General features: G+C 64.2%; 1 protein-coding gene across 1 annotated transcript; it reads right to left on the reverse strand.

Moving 5' to 3' along the window:
- Window positions 1–2,791: 2,791 nt before the first annotated feature.
- Window positions 2,792–14,660, reverse strand: NGFR (nerve growth factor receptor). The gene is made up of 6 exons (XM_017837097.1): window positions 14,571–14,660; window positions 10,983–11,124; window positions 6,507–6,866; window positions 4,481–4,724; window positions 3,621–3,781; window positions 2,792–3,093 (listed from the first exon to the last, which is right to left on the reverse strand). Exons 1-6 carry the CDS (start codon window positions 14,610–14,612, stop codon window positions 2,792–2,794), a joined length of 1,251 nt encoding a protein of 416 aa, XP_017692586.1. The 5' UTR covers window positions 14,613–14,660.
- Window positions 14,661–15,369: the final 709 nt, after the last annotated feature.

A 15,369-nucleotide genomic window follows, 5' to 3' on the forward strand; every position in this document is an offset into this window, starting at 1 on the left:
CCACGTTCCTGCAAAACCCTCCTGCACCAGATAACACCAAACTTGACAATCCCGCTGCTGACAAGGTTCAAACAGGAGGATGGGGAGGGAAAGAAGGAAAAAGGCCCGTCCAGAAGGCTCTGAGGGCCTATTTCCTATCAGGGATTCCCAGGTTTCTGGGAGAGGAGGAAGAATGGAGGACACACCAAGGTAGGGATGCTCTTTATTGGCATCTGACGGATACACAAGGACACCTCCCCCCCACCCCGTGCATCACCCCCCTCCTCATGCTGCTCACCCCCACCCACACCCCCCAAAATCCTCCTACAACGGCTACTCTGCACCGGGACACTTCCTAAGGGACCAGCACTGGGACCACGGGAGGGGCGGGCGGAGGAAACGCTCTTTGCACACCAGAAAAGGACACGGGACGGACCCCCCAGCACTGACTTTGGCTTGGCTTTCCCTCCTCGCTTTGTTTTGTCTCGTCTGTTTTATTTTTATTTATTTCCTGCGCCCGGGGCTTCCCCCCCGCCCCGGCTGCTCTTTGGATGCTGAGGGGTTTTTTTGTCTCCCGTTTCCTCAGCCCTGAGGAAATCCCTCTGCTGCGGCATTAAAACCTGAGACCACGTCCTGAAGAGAAGCAATTCCCGGCTGGAGAGGGATTCCCCGCCGGGCTGGGTTGTCGGGATGAAACAGGCAGTCTGCCCTGCTGTTCTGTGTTGATGTGGGCGCTTTATCCCAGTCACCCTCAGTTTGTGTTCGAGTCACTTTGCCCAAAAAGGGACCAGTGGAAACAACCTGACGATAAAAATTCCTCCCCGAGCATCCCTGGGGCTGGATGGGGCTGGATGGGGCTGGAAGCAGCCGGAGCCCCAGCTGGGGGTCTGCAAACCAGAGTCGCCCCCCATGAGCAGGGCTGCAAATCTGGGGCGGTTTCCTTGGATTTCAGCGGTGGGGGAGGTTTGGGACTGGGGTGGGAGTCTCACAGCCCTGCCAGGGCCGCTTCCAACCGAGGGTTCGGCCGCAGGGGCTGTTCCTCCGGAGGGATCTTCGCTCCTCTGCTGCCCCAGGGCAGGAAGTGTGGAATGTCCTGGAATGTCCCATCCTGCAGACCCGGATCCAGCCTCTGAAGAGCTCCCACAAAGCTTTTTGAAGGACCTGGGGGCTTGAGTCCCCTCCATGCAGGCCCCAATCCTTCAGAAGACACCGAGCTCTCCCTCCCTTCCCGGTGGCTCCGCTGGGAGTGGCCAAATCCTTCCACGTTCCCAAGTTTGTCACGGACCTGCTGCAGTGACTTTTGGGGTGTTTTGCTGATCCCCGTTGAGTCTTTAAGGCCAGAAATGAGGTGGGACCGAAGGCTTGGGCTGGGAATGCTCCCCTTGGAGGCAGACGGGCTGTGAGGAAGAGGGAAGGGCTGGGTGGGATCGTCACCCCGTGTCACACGTGGGAACATCGAGCAGGGAGGAAAACAACACCACAGTATTTACAAGTCTCGCTTATCTCCTTGAGGAGAGGAGGAAAATCACCTTCTGCCTTCAGGAAAGAGTCTCTGGATGAATCCAGAGGCGAAGGAGGGGCAGCTCCCCTGGCAGTCCTTCCTCCGTGGAAACCTCCTGGTGCTCCGGGCAGGCAGGAGGTCACGGCCGTGTTGGGATCATCTCCCGGGACCTCGGGGGCAGCTCCGGGGGGAAGAGGTTCTCCAGCATCACCCAGGAGTGGGCTGGGAGCTGATATGCCAAAAAAACCACCCTCCCAGCTCCGGAGAGGTGAGGGAGGTGAGGGAGGTGAGCGCTGTCCCCTCCCCGGGGCACAGGGAGGGGCTGGGGTCACCCAGGGGTGCACGAGGGTGGGCAGCGCCTGCTGAAGGACCCCCAGGGGCGATTCTGAGCCCCCTGCACAGTGCTGGAGGAGGAGGAGCCCTTACAAGTGGGTCCCTGGGCCGGGAGGGACAGGAGGGACAGTGCAATGGTGCCGGGGTGGCTTTACCAGGGACACTGGGATGGGGGGAAGGATGAGCACAGCCCTTTTATCAAGGCCCTGCAGCAGGCAGGCACTTTTTCCAGCCCTTTAGACCTTCAGTGTCGCCCCTGGAGCGTGTCCATGGGAGCTCCAGCGTCCCCTGCAGCCCCCCTGGGGCTCCCCCCAAAACCTGCTCCGGGTGCTCCTCACCGGGACCAAACACCCCTGGAGCCTGGGGGGGCTGCACCCCCAAATTTCACAGTGTAGCCCGGGCTGCTGGTCCCCCCTCGTAGGACCAGCCCCCAAATCCTGCTACAGCAGCCCCAGTTCCCTCCATCCCTGCCCTTCGCCCGCGGTTTGGGGGGGGAGGCAGCTGGATTTTAGGGGAGCGGGAAAGAGAGGCTGGGCCAAGGAGGAAGAGGAGAACTTGGAGCCCCGAGGAGAACTTGGAGCCCCAAGAACTGGGAGCCCCAAGGAGAAAGGGCTGGAAGGGGGCAGAGAGGAGAGGGCTGGGAGCCTGCTGCTCCCTCCTGTGTCCATCTGTCCGTCCACCCAGCCTCCATCCAGCCTCAGGGGGCTGCAGACGGGATTTGGGCGTGGAGAGGGGCTGAGCCCCCCAAAAAAACCCCCCTCAGGGGCTGCCGGGGGGCGGCAGCGGCGGGAGGGGCCGGTACCGAGCACGGGAGCTCAGAGCTCCAAGTGCCCTCAGTGCCCTCAGTGCCCTCAGTGCTGCCAACCGGGGGGTCCCGGGGAGGCCCCGCTGCCCCCCTGCCCTCCCCCCCAGGGCCGGGGAGGGCTCGAGGGGCCCGGGGGGGGGAGGGCTCCCCGCGGGGCCGCCCCGGGCCACCCTTCAGACGGGCGAGGTGGCCGTGGACTCGCTGGCCAGGCTGTCGGCGATGTCCCCGCGCTGGATCTTGCGCAGGGCGGCCAGCAGGGCCTCCAGGGTGGCCGATTCCTTGGAGGACCAGTGGGCCAGCAGGGCCCGGGCGGGCGAGTCCTCGCGGGTGAAGGAGTCGATGAGCTCGTCCTTGTAGCCCAACTCCCCCGCCAGCTGCCTCCAGGGCTCCTCGGCAGAGCTGCCCAGCAGCTTCTCCACCTCCTCCTGCTTGCCGGGGGGAAGGCTGGCGTACAGGGTCCCGTCTGCCTTGGGCGCTGGGGAGGGGGAGAGGCGTTAAACCCACCCCGGGGGGCCCCTGCCCACCCTGGGGTGCCCCTGCCCTGCAGCTCCAGCTCTTCTGAGGGCAGGGAACACTTAGAACAAAGGAAAACTTCCCACGTTCTTTTAAAGGTAAAGAACATTGATACTAAAGGGAAACTTTCCGCCGCCTTCTAAGGGTAAAGAATATTGGTAATAAAGGAGAACTTTCCAAGACTGACTGCACTTGACTGATTTTCATCTGACTGACTGGGCCGATGCCCCTGCCCTGCACAACAAGTCCTTTTAAGGCTAAAGAATATTGATAATAAAGGAAAACTTTCCAAGTTCTTTTAAGGTCAAAGAATAGTGATAACAAAGGAAAACTTCCCGTCTAATTTCTGAATGCCACAGAGGGGATTTTCTCCCCTATCCTCTCCTCACATCATTTCATTCTTCCTTTCCCTCCCCTCTCTTTGTCTCTGGCAGGCAGTGCAATGACTGGTGGGTTTAAATCACCATTAATTCCCAGCCCCAGCCCTACCTGGCCCCTGGGTGCCCTGGCCGGGGGGCTGCTGGTCGTGCAGGCTCTGGCTGTCCACGGAGATGCCGCTGTCGCTGTGCAGCTTCTCCCCCTCCGGGGAGGGGGTTTGGTTCACGGGCCGGTTGTTGGCCCCCTGCTTGTTCTGTTTGCAGTTGTTCCACCTGGGGGGGGACAGGGGCAGGGAGGTGACATCCCCTGGGATCGTCCCCCTTCCCCGGGAGCAGCGTTTCCCCTGCAGCCTCTGGCTCAGTTAAATCAGGATTTACGGGTGCTGAGTGGACACTGAGCTTTTGGGGAGCCTCATGATTCATGTTTCATCTAAAATTCCACAGAGCACAGCGACTGATAGGGCGGGAAAGGGCTCCAAACCACCGAGTGCAGCCTCAGAACAGACCCAACCTCGTCCCTCGGTGCCACCTCTGCTGTTTTTTGGACACTTCCAGGGACGACAACTCCACTTCCCCGGGGGAAAGTCCCTTGGCAGGATCTGGTCCTTTCCACGGGGATCCACTGAGAAAACCCACCCTGGGGTGCCCCCAGCCCGGGATGCCCACGGAGCCACCGAGCCAGCCCCGGCTTGCCCTGCCCCAGGGCTGAGCTGCTGAGTGAGATGGGCCCTGACACGTGCCAGGGCGAGCAGGAGCAGGGAGAGGGGCAGGGAGGGCTCCTCCACCCCCACCCTGCTGCCATCAGCCTCTCTCCTCCCTCAGCTGCTGTTTCCTCCTGGATTTTTGCGACTCCACCTCTACCCCCCAGCCCGGTGCCCTCCCTCCCTCCCTCCCTGTCGGTGGCAGCTGCGGCCACAGGACATCCCACGGGGGGGACACAGTGCCCGTTTCCCCCCCCAAGCCCTGCTGTACCTCTTGAAGGCGATGTAGGCCACCAGCCCCACCACCACGGCGGCCAGGATGGAGCAGTAGACGGGGATGAGGTTGTCGGCGGTGCCGCGGCTCACGACGGGCTGGGAGCTGCCCACCACGGTGGTGCCCGTGTCTGCCGGGGTGCTGGGCAGCCCCTCGGGGCTCAGGGGCTCCCTGGTGCTGGGCTCGGGGCTCTCAAAGCCCACCAGGGGCGGGGAGGGGGTTGTCCAGCGAGGGTGGAGACCTGGGAGGGGACGGGAGATGAGGACAGGGACAATATGAGCAGGGTCCCCTTCCAGAGGCTGGTGGAGGTGACAATTCCCCCCATCCCCATCCCCAGGACAGGCCAGAGCTGTCCCCTGCCCCGAGGGTGCCTGGCTGGTGCCCGCCCTGATGGCTGGAGTGGCCATGGCTGTGCAAGCCCTTTCCCAGCACGGGGTTTGCTCAAGTCCTGCAGCTCTTCCCCCCGTGGAGCCCCAGGGCTCCCACTGCTGCTCCCAAAATCCAGGGAAGCAGGCCCAGCTGCCTCCCATCCTTGCACATCTGCACCAGGACCGGCGTAAGGTCCAGAGAGCCGGGTCCATCCCCTCCCAAAACCGGGCTCTGCCCCTTTCCTGGCCCCTGCCTGCACCCACACCCTGCCAGGGAGTGACCCCGTTCCTGCCACACCCAGGTGTGTCCCACAGGGAGAGGGATCCGTCCTGGCTTGTCCCAGGGAAACACCCTCACCTGTGGCTGCCCCAACCCAGCCCTGCCCGGGGTGTCAGCTCCATCCCAAACCCCTGTCCATCCCAAACCCCTGTTCATCCCAGCTCCATCCCAAACCCCTGTTCATCCCAAACCCCTGTTCATCCCAAACCCCTGTTCATCCCAAACCCCTGTTCATCAATGGGGGCTCATCCTGTGCCCACAGGCAGCGGGTCCTGTGGGGCTGAGCCAGCCTGGCACTGAGGGAGCTGGATGTGGCTGGAATCATGGTGGGGAGCCGGAATTTGGTCCTGCCAGCCCTCCTGCCACATCTGGTGAGGGTGGAGCTGGTATCTCACTCCGTCCTCGAGTGAGGATGCAGCTGGAATCACGGTGGGCACACGGCATTCGGCCCTGTGACCCCCCTGCCACCTCTGCCAGCCCAGCAGGATGGAGAGGCTGTCACAGGGAGCTGGCATCCTGCCCTCCACCATGGCCCCTGTCCCAGTGAGGACTGCCCTGGTGCCCCAGCAGGCGCTGGGATCCTGCCCCTGTGGCCTCTGGCATCCCATCCCATCCCACCCCCTGTGCTGGGGGGCTGTGCCAGGGTAACAAAGCTGCCCCTGTGCTCCTTGACTTGTGGCTCCATTTACTCGACCCCTCCCGGGGAGCAGCCCCGGCCGCCCTCGTGCTGTGACCCAGCAGTGCCCGGGACAAAGCCCTTTTCTCCCTGGCAGGGCTCGAGGCAGGGGATTGGCGGCTGCTGCCCAGGAGCCGCTGGCATTCCGCTGGCATTCCACTGGCATTCCCGGCTGGAGCAGCCCTGGGGCTCCCTGTGCTGCTCGGGGCTGGCACGGCGGGGGCTGCTGCTGGATGGTGCCCTCTCTTTCTCCTTGGCACCGAACCCTCCTGGGCTGTGGGGCTGGATGTTCCTTGGCTTTCCAGGGCAGTGAATTCCCATGGGAAGCCCACCAGTGCCAAGGTCCCTCCCTGCTGGAGGCTCGGGCAGCAGCGGGCACAGCACCTGAGGCTGGGGAAACTCTCGCTGTTCCTGGACACCAAAAGCCCCCCTGGATCCACACAGCAACGTCCTGCCGGGAGCTCAGCCCCAGGAAGGGCCGGACAGACCCTGGGGAGGGTTCTGGGAGGGACAGGAGGGCTCATGGAGAGGGTTGGGAGCCGCAATTCCCGAGGGATGGAGCTCTCAGCTGGACACCGGGGTCCCCCTGTCTGAGCCATGGACACACCCCACCTCCCGAAGGGAAACTGAGGCAGGGAGCGCTACAATGAGCCCGGTGACCCCCCCATCCCTCCTGCTTCCCCGGAACAGGCTCCTCACCCCTGCACTCGGCGTCCGACACGGCCGTGCACTCCTTCACCAGCACCTCGTTGTCCTCGCAGGTCGTGCAGGGCAGGCAGGGGTCCACGAAGTTGGCCTCGCTGGAGAAGGTGCCCTCGGGGCACTCCTCGCACACGGTGTCCTGCGAGTCCTTGCAGGGGAACATGAGCCCGAAGCCCACCTCGCAGACGCGGCACTCCCGGCAGGCCCCGCTGGCCTCGTCCTGGAAGTATCCGTAGGCGCAGCGGCAAACGGCGTCGTCCGACTCGACGCAGGGCGCGGACATGCTCTGCAGCCCCAGGCACTGCGTGCAGGGCTTGCACGGCTCCGTGGCGCTCACCGTGTCCGAGAAGGTGACGCCTGCGGGGGACGGGGCTGGGCAGGGCGGGCACAGCGCGGGCACCTCGCTCCCGGAGCCGGCTCTGCCCCGGCACCCACCGTGGCTGGGATCGTATCCCCACCGCCCCTCTCCCCCTGTTCCCTCTCGTGTCCCCCTCTGCAGCTCCCCCAGCACCTCCAAGCGTCCCCCAGGCTCTGCTGCCCATTCCCATTAACCATTCCCGCAGCAATTCCCAGCTCTGGGGGGATCCAGGATGTTCCCCCAAAGCATCCCTCAGCCACCCCTATATCTGACCTCCTGCTAGTCCCCACAGCCATCCCTATATCTGACCTCCTGATGGTCCCTGTGGGCCTCCCACAGCCATCCCACAGCCATCCCAAAGCATCCCACAGCCACCCCTATATCTGACCTCCTGCTAGTCCCCACAGCCATCCCTATATCTGACCTCCTGATGGTCCCCACGGCATCCCAGAGCCATCCCAGAGCCATCCCAAAGCATCCCACAGCCATCCCACAGCCATCCCTATATCTGACCTCCTGCTAGTCCCCACAGCCATCCCTATATCTGACCTCCTGATGGTCCCCACGGCATCCCAGAGCCATCCCAGAGCCATCCCAGAGCCATCCCAGAGCCACAGCTGCTCCTCAGCATCCCATCACCTTCTCCTCCACATCCTGCCCGGGGGTCCCTTGGGACATCACACCCCCGTTGTTCCCCCCCTGGCCACGTGTCCCCGGGCCGGGGGTGTGATGTGACAGGAGGTGACAACACTAATTGCTGACTCTCCCTGACCCCGGGGCTTCTCGCTCTCCGGTTTCATCCTGTAGGACTGACTGCCGGGGAAATCAATCCCCTCCCTCCCTCTGCCTGTTCCCAAAGGTGTTGGAGGATATTTTTAGCCCAGGAAGCCGGGTCAGCTCCGTCCTGGAGGGCACAGCTGCTGTCCCTGCCCTGGCTGCTCCCATCGATCCCCATCTTCCCTCAGCCACAATGCCAAGGGGAAAGTCCAGCCTCCGGGATGGAGAAGGTGCAGGGGAGCTCAGCCTCAATCCCTCTGCTTCCCTGCTCCTGGGAAAACGATCCAGCCACTGCCTGGATCCTTAATGACCTGCTCATCTGCCAGGGATGATCACAGATATGGCAATTCCCACTCTCAGAGCCATGGACAAGCTCGGGGCAGAGCTGGCCCGGGCTGTTTTGAGATAGAAATGGGACTGAAGGTCCCTGATCCCTGGTGCTGGGCGGGATCAGAGGGATGGAAGTGCCATCCCAGCCCCGGCAGCTGCTGTTTCCCTGGCGTGACTCAGCTGCACAAACCCCGTCACAGCCACAACATTCTCGCTCCCAACATCCAGTGCCTGTGTTGGGGTGTCCTGCTCCTCTCCCGAGGCCACCCCTGGAACTGCAGGGATTGTAATTCCCTGGAATTGCAGGGCAACAGGGAGCACAGAATCACAGAAACATGGAACGGGTTGGGTTGGAAAGGACCTTAAACCCCAGCTCATCCCACCCCCTGCCACGGGCAGGGACACCTTCCACTGGATGAGGTTGCTCCAAGCCTGGATTTGGACACTTCCAGGGATGGGGAAGCCACAGATTCACCGGGAAACTTGTTTTTGGTGCTGTTGGCCCTGTTCCCGCCCCAGGGGGGGGTGTGAGCAGCCCCCGTGCCCCCGTGCCCCTGTGCCCACCCGGGCGAGCGGAGCCGGAGCAGCGCCGGCGGCACACGCGGCTCCCATTAACCTGGGGCTCATCCCTCGCATTATCCTGAATTATTGATGGGCACCATTAGAGCGGGGAAGTGGCCAGGAAAGGCTTTCGGCTGAGTGGGCACATTTGCAGTGGCAGGGAAGGTATCTGAGCTGAGCAATTACAGCCGAGATTCAAACTGGGCCCCCCCCACCGGGGAGGGATAAATAAATCATGAGGCAGCAACGGCGGGGCTGGAGAGGCTGGGGGGCAGAAAATCAGGATAAAACAATGGAGGGGCTGGGGGGCAGAAAATCAGGATAAAACAAGCCAGTGGCCACGGGGGCTGACCCAGGGATTGTCTCTCCCCTCCAGCCCCTGCAGGCTCTGGCGGGGCCGATGCTTTGGTTGGAGTGAATTTATCCCAAACAACCCGGCTGGTGAGTCGGGAATGCATCCAAGGGAGGCAGCCTGGGGTGGAGGTGGGGATCCCACGGCCCTGGGCCGTGCCCACATTCCTCCAGCTCAGGTTGGATGCTGTGCCAGCACCGGGGCTGCCTCCACCTGCCCGGCCCTCGGCAGCGGGATCCGGGATGCAGAGGGAAGGGGAATGGGGGATCCTGAGGTCTGGAGAGAGGGACAGGGAGCCAGGAATGCCAAGTCACCCTCTGGGTTTACATCCCCTGGAGCCCGAGTCTGACACCCCGGGCAGCTTCCCTGGGGGAAGGGTTTGTCTCTCCATAACCTCCACGTCCTCCAGGAAGGGTGGAAATTCCCTTTATCCCATAAGCACCCAGAAAGAAATCAGGGAGACAAGCCTGGAAGTGCAGGTAGTGGGAAAAGGATGGGAAAAGGACCCATCTGAGCATCCCCAGGAGTGCAAAGCCCCCCTCTGGGCTGGCAGCCCTGCAGCTGGGGCCTGACATCCAGGGTTCCCTGACATCCAGGATTCCTGCAGGAAGGGCTGGGGGGGAGGGATGGCACGGTGGGTGCCCTGGCACCCCACAGCAGGATGGGCCTGAATTCCCAGGGTTATCCTGCCCAGCAGCCCTGAAACTGCAGCCGAGTGGGATCCAGCCCTTTGTGGGATCCAGCCCTGCATCCAGGGGGGATCCAGCCCTGCATCCAGGGGGGATCCAGCCCCCCCAGTCAGTCTCAGGGAGGGTGAGTGCCGTGAATCGATTTTGCAGGAGAGCTGAGGTATTTTTAGCCCTGACCTGTCCCTGCCTTGTCCCTGTCCCTGCCCTGTCCCTGTCCTGTCCCTGCCCTGTCTCTGTCCTGTCCCTGTCCCTTCCCTGTGCTGCTGCTGCTGCTCTCCTTACCCAGCTTCTCCCTCCCAGCCTTTGCCCCCTCTCAGCTCCCCCCAGCCCTGCCGTGTCCCTTGTCCCTCCCCAGTCACATCCCCGGAGCAATCCGGGCTCGGCTGGCACAGCTTTTCCCCCGAACCCTCGTCCTCAGGCCTTCCCAGGGTTTGCAGCAGTAACTGGGGAGGGCAGGTCGGGTTTGCAGCAGTAACTGGGGAGGGCAGGTCTCCTCTGTGGCGTTGTTTGAGCTGGGCCTGTTCATCTGCAAACACTCACCCAGGTCCGAGCACGCGGCTCCCTCTGACATTTATGGAGCTCTGACACAGGCACCGTGCCTGGGGCTGGCTGGGAGAGCCCCGTGCCCCCCTCTCTCTCCTGGGGACTGCTGGGATTTGCTTCTCCCCTCCCAAACTCGCTTTGAGTCTGTGGCCCTTTATAAGGTTTAAAAAAAATCCTGCAGGAGACCCCCCCCGTGGCTGGAGCTGAGAGCAGCACACACAGTGGGGAGGGGGGGTCTGGAGGTAAATATTGGCATGAGCTGGGAGTTGGGGACATCGAGGGGAAAACAGGGCTGGGAGGGGTCTGCAAAGGTGCCTGGGATCAGTGGGCTCCAAAACAGGGAGAGGTGGGATTGACGGGGCAGGGAGGGGGGATTGGCAGGAGGTGGGACTGGCAGGGCAGGTCTTTGGGGAAAGGCTGGCTGTGACCCTGCTGCCAGTGCAGAGGCCATGGAATCCTGAGCTGGAAGGAACCCCCAGGGACCATCGAGTCCAACTCTGCACACGACCATCCCAAAATCCCACCCTGCCCCTCAGAGAGTTGTCCAAACACTCCTCGAGCTCTGGCAGCCCTGGGACCACAGCCTGGGGAGCTGTTCCAGTGCCCAACCACCCTCTGGGGGAAGAACAGGATTTTTAAAATTAATTCTTTTCCTAAACCCCTCCTGACACAGCAGCTGGGAGGCCTGGGAAGGCTCCCAGGAGGGAAAGAGGGTGCACTTGAGGAGGATCAAGTACCTGCTGATGCTCCTGCCCCCCCGGTGCCCCCCCCAGCCCCTGTGGCAGCCCCTGGGGGCTCTGTGGGTACTCACAGTGCCCTCCCCAGCCCCCGTGGCAGCCCCTGGGGGCTCTGTGGGTACTCACTGTCCAGGCAGGGCTCACACACAGTCTGGTTGACCCCGCAGGGCTGCACCACCCCCTCGCCCAGGTTGCAGGCTCGGCAGCACTCCCCACTCGTGGTGTACATCTTGGTGGAGCACTTGTCCTTGGAGCCCCAGGAGGGATCCTGGGAGAGAGAACAGAGCCAGGTCATGGCTCCTGTTATAACAGGGCAGGTGGGGAAGTGACGCCCAGGCAGAGCCCCGCTCTGGGTGACGTCCCACACCACACACAGGTCTGCAGAGAACCGACTTCCCTGTGCCAAACCCACTGACCAGGAAAGGCCCTGCTGGATTCTGCAGCTGGAAGGAGGCAGGAAAGCCCCCAGGAGGGTATTTTGGGGGGTGATAGGGGCTTTTCCCCCCGGTTACAGCACTGTTTGTTCTTGTCTCTCACCTGAGCCGTGTCCCCTGAGGACACTTTGCCATCCTGAGGGGCTCAGCCCTTTCCAGCCCGGGGAAAGGGAGAGGGGAGGAGATCTCGTGAAAAGGGAGAGGGGAGGAGACCTTCCTGCCACAGAGGAGGGTTTGGAGAGCTTGGGTGGCAGCTCTGCAGCCCAAGATCCCGCGGGGACCAGAAACCAGGAAGGAAAGGAAGGCTCGAAGGGAGCACCAGGAGCTGCAGCGACATTCCCACCTCATGGAAGTGTCTCTGCTTATAAAACCTGCCAGCACAGATGGAAGCCACAGACGTGCCACGAGCCACCCTGCGGAGGCACTTTGCAGCCCAGGGAGTGGGGACCCGATCCCCAGAAACACCTCTTGGGGGGCAGGAAGCGTCTCTGCCCGGCCACCGCTGAGACGCTCGCGGGGTTTGAGCTCTTCCAGGGCTCCTTTTTCTCCCTGTGCTCATCAGCAGGTGCGTTCCAGGGCTGGCCCATCCCTCTGCCAGCCGGCTAAGGCCGATTCTGGGGGGGAAGCGGCTCGGCTGAAGGCTCGGAGGAGCTCCCCTCCCCGCGCATCTGGATGCCTCGTCAGCCCGTTGGCCGCCTCTCCCCGCACAATGCGGCGTTCTGAACCCGCGGCGCATCAGCCGCCAGCATCCGGCCGGGCCGAGACAATGGAGCGCCAATTATAGGCATCTGAATGACAAACTGCTCCAATTACCCCGCGCCGGAGAGCCCGCGCTCCCCTCCCCGCCGCCGCTCCGCCGGCCCGGCAGCCCCGCTCCAGCCCCGCTCCAGCCCCGCTCCAACCGGGCAGGCAGGAGGGATGTGCTGAGCAGGGGGGCTCCCCAGCACCCCCAAATTTCCGCTGGGATATCAGTCCGGGGGTGAGGAGGGGGTTGCTTTGCAGCGGGGGGGCCACACGCGTGTCCTGGGGGGCAGATTCGGCTCGTGGGGCTTCGGAACCGACCTGGCTGGAGCCCATCCCGCTGCCGGGGGGGTGTCCCCGCCCTGGGGGGGGGGGTTTGCCCCGCTCCCACCTCCTCAGGGATGATTTTCCAGCATCCCGGCGGGGCCGGGGGAGCAGCCGAACGTGCCTGGCTATAAATAGTGCCGGGACGGCGCGGGCAGTGCAGCTGGGCCGGCAGATCCAGCTCTCCCACGCCGCAGGCAGCTGCAAGCTGTGCCCGCGGGGACGGACCTGGCCACGCTCCTTCCTCTGGGCGACACCCGGACACCCCAGAGACCCCCCGGCCACACGTGCCCTTCCCAGGAGCGGTCAGTGCCACCCCCCTGCCCCTGCCCCCCCATCCAGGCTCCCAAATGCTGCGGGAAACGCCACTTCCAGCCCCAGGTGCTGCTCCCCCCCTCGCTCCCCGCCTTTCCCTTTCGCTTCTGAACCCCCCAAAGATTAACGCGCTCCGAAAGGGCACCTGGACCGCGTTAGCTCGCCGAAATGTGTCTGTTATTAACACAACTCCTGTTGACAAAGCCGCAGGTATTAACACCATAAAGCATTTTGACAGCTGGGCCGGGGAGGGGGCACGGGCGGAGGGCGCAGGCGACACCTCTGTGAGCCCTTAATTGCTTTCGGAGCCGTGTCGGGGGGGGAAGTTGTGTCCTGGCAGGCACAGCTGGAGGAGAGGGACGAGGAGGGAGCAGCTCGAAGCGGGATTTGGGCACAGCCCCGGAGCCCTGGCACCGCAAACCGCCCCGGAGCGGGAAGGGAGGGGATGCTCCAGCTGGAGGGGAGCCCGGCGGCGAGCCTGGATCCGAGCTGCCCCCGAGCCTGACAGACGGGCTCTGCCGCTCCTGGCGAAGCATCCCGTCTGGGAAAGGCCAAACCCCGGCTCCGAGCAACCCCCGAGGTTTGGGCAGCCGAGGAAGCCACGTGTGAGCTCGGCGGGTCCGGCTCGGAGGGACCGGGAGGGCTCTGCCCCCTCCCCTGCAGGTACCGAGCCCCGCACAGCGGCTGCCCGGGCTTTGGGTGGTCCCGGCGCCGCGGGCACAGCCCTGGGAGCACATCTGGACGTGCCCGGGTGAGGGATCGCGGGGTCTCAGCAGGTGTAACGCCGGGGGCGATGGCTGAGCTCAGCCCTGAGCCAGGGCAGTGGCCGGGGAGGTTTGGGGGACACAAAACCCGGCCCTGCTGCAGCTGATGGGGGGGGCTGCGAGACGGGTCATTCCCTGGGGGCAAATCCTTTGACTCCATATGGCTGGACAAGAATCCCTCCTTGTCTTTCCTGCCACGAGAGTCCCGGGGGAAGGAGACCCTCCGGCCAAGCTCTCTCCCCTCCTCAGTCTCCGCGTGAAGCCGCCAAAGCTCCGGCTTTAATATCCTGCCCGAGGGGTGTCCGGCTGCCGAACGAACCCCCCGGGACCCCCCTCAAACCTCCCCCAATAAAAGCCCTGTTCCTGCCCCAGAAGGGGGGTCCAGCCCCCCGTGCCCACCCGACCGCCCCACTCCGGGCTCTCCCCTCTCTCCAGGCCCCCCCCGTGCCCCGAAGTTTTCTGCCTGCGGCACACGCCGAGGCTGTGCCCATCGCAGGGCTCCGGCGGGAGGAAGGGGGTCTCATCCTTTGCTCTGGGAGAGTTCGGAGCCGGGAAAGTCTAGGACAGATCTGGGGGCCGTGGGATGGCGGGACATGAAGGCACTGGGGGGGTGGGTGGCTTCTCCCCCGCTGACCGAGGGCTCTGCCTTCCTTTTCTCCCCGGGTAAAAGGGCTGGCAGAGCCCTGTGCAGCGCGGACAGAGGGACCCCCATCACCAGCCACCTCCCCGCGCCCCCTCCCTCCTCATCCCAAGAACTCCTCCTGGCACTGCCGCTGCCTTCCCTCTGCCCCCGGGACCTCCCGCCCCGTACCCCCGGGGCTTCTCATCCCGGTGGGACCCCCGGGACCCTTCATCCCACCCCCGCCTGGTGCCTCCGGGACCCTCCGCGCTGTCCGCGAGATGCTGCTCCCGGTACCTCCGGGACCCTCCAATCCACCCCCGCCTGATGCCTCGGGGACCCCCCATCCCGGTACCGCCGGGACCGTCCATCCCACCCCCAGTGGTGCCTCCGGGACCCTCCTCCCACCCCCGCCTGATGCCTCGGGGATCCTCCATCCCGGGACCCTCCATCCCACCCCCGCGGGTGCCTGCGGGGACTGTGGGCGCTGCCCCCGGGACGCCGCTCCCGCACTCACCGCCGGCAGCAGGAGCAGCAGCAGCGGCAGGAGCCCGGCCATGGTGCGCGGGGGCAGCGGGGACCCCCCACCCGAGAGCGGCTGCGGGGCCGCGACCTCCCCCCAAAAGCCGGTGCGCGGCCGGGCTGCCCCTGCCCTCCCTCTGCCGCCGCCGCCTCGGCGGCAGCGAGAAAAGGCTGCAAGTCCCTCCTCCTCCTCCTCCTCCTCCTCTCCGCCCCCGGAGCATCACGGCGAGCGGCCGAGCCCGCACCTCCTCCGCCGCCACACAAAGCAGGGCCCCCCCGAGCCCCCCCGGCCCCGCCGCCCTCCCACAAAGCGCTCTCGGGGCGCGCTCGGCTCTGTCCGGCCGCGGCTCTTCAGCCCCTCGGCTGTTCAGGTTGTTCACGCCCTTCCCTCTGTCTCCATTCACCCTCCCCTGCTGTCTGTCCGTCCGTCCATCCATCCAGCTCTCCGTCCCCCCCCAACGCCCACGTCCGTCCGTCTGTCCCTGTCCGCCGGTCCCGCCCCCGTGGTGGGTTCATTGGTGACAGTGCAGCCCCGGGGAGATGCTCCGTGCCTGGGATGGGGTGTCCAGCTGCTGGGACAAGGAATAACATCCCCCTGGATTGGGGACATCCCCAGGACTCAGATCCCAAGGTCTGTCCCAGCCATCCGGGTGACACAGAGAAGCTCCCAACGGGATCCAATGTTCCCCTTTGGACCAAAAAAAATAAAAATCCATATTGACGTCCTTTGGCTCCTAAAACTCTCCCTGTGTGCCCTCTCCTTTGTCCTGGAGCTTCCAGCTTCCCTGGGATGG

The sequence above is a fragment of the Lepidothrix coronata genome, unplaced genomic scaffold (genome assembly GCF_001604755.1).
Source record: "Lepidothrix coronata isolate B3197 unplaced genomic scaffold, Lepidothrix_coronata-1.0 Scaffold291, whole genome shotgun sequence".
In the NCBI taxonomy this organism is placed as follows: Eukaryota; Metazoa; Chordata; class Aves; order Passeriformes; family Pipridae; genus Lepidothrix; species Lepidothrix coronata.

Bases quoted from the DNA above. Each gene is read 5' to 3' on its own strand.
- NGFR (XM_017837097.1), bottom strand. From the start codon at position 14,612: ATGGCCGGGCTCCTGCCGCTGCTGCTGCTCCTGCTGCCGGCG. The intron at 6,867-10,982 runs GTGAGTACCCAC...CGTCCCCCGCAG, and splicing joins GTGTGAGCCCTGCCTGGACA to GCGTCACCTTCTCGGACACG. The intron at 3,094-3,620 runs GTAGGGCTGGGG...CCCCCTCCCCAG, and splicing joins CCAGGGCACCCAGGGGCCAG to CGCCCAAGGCAGACGGGACC.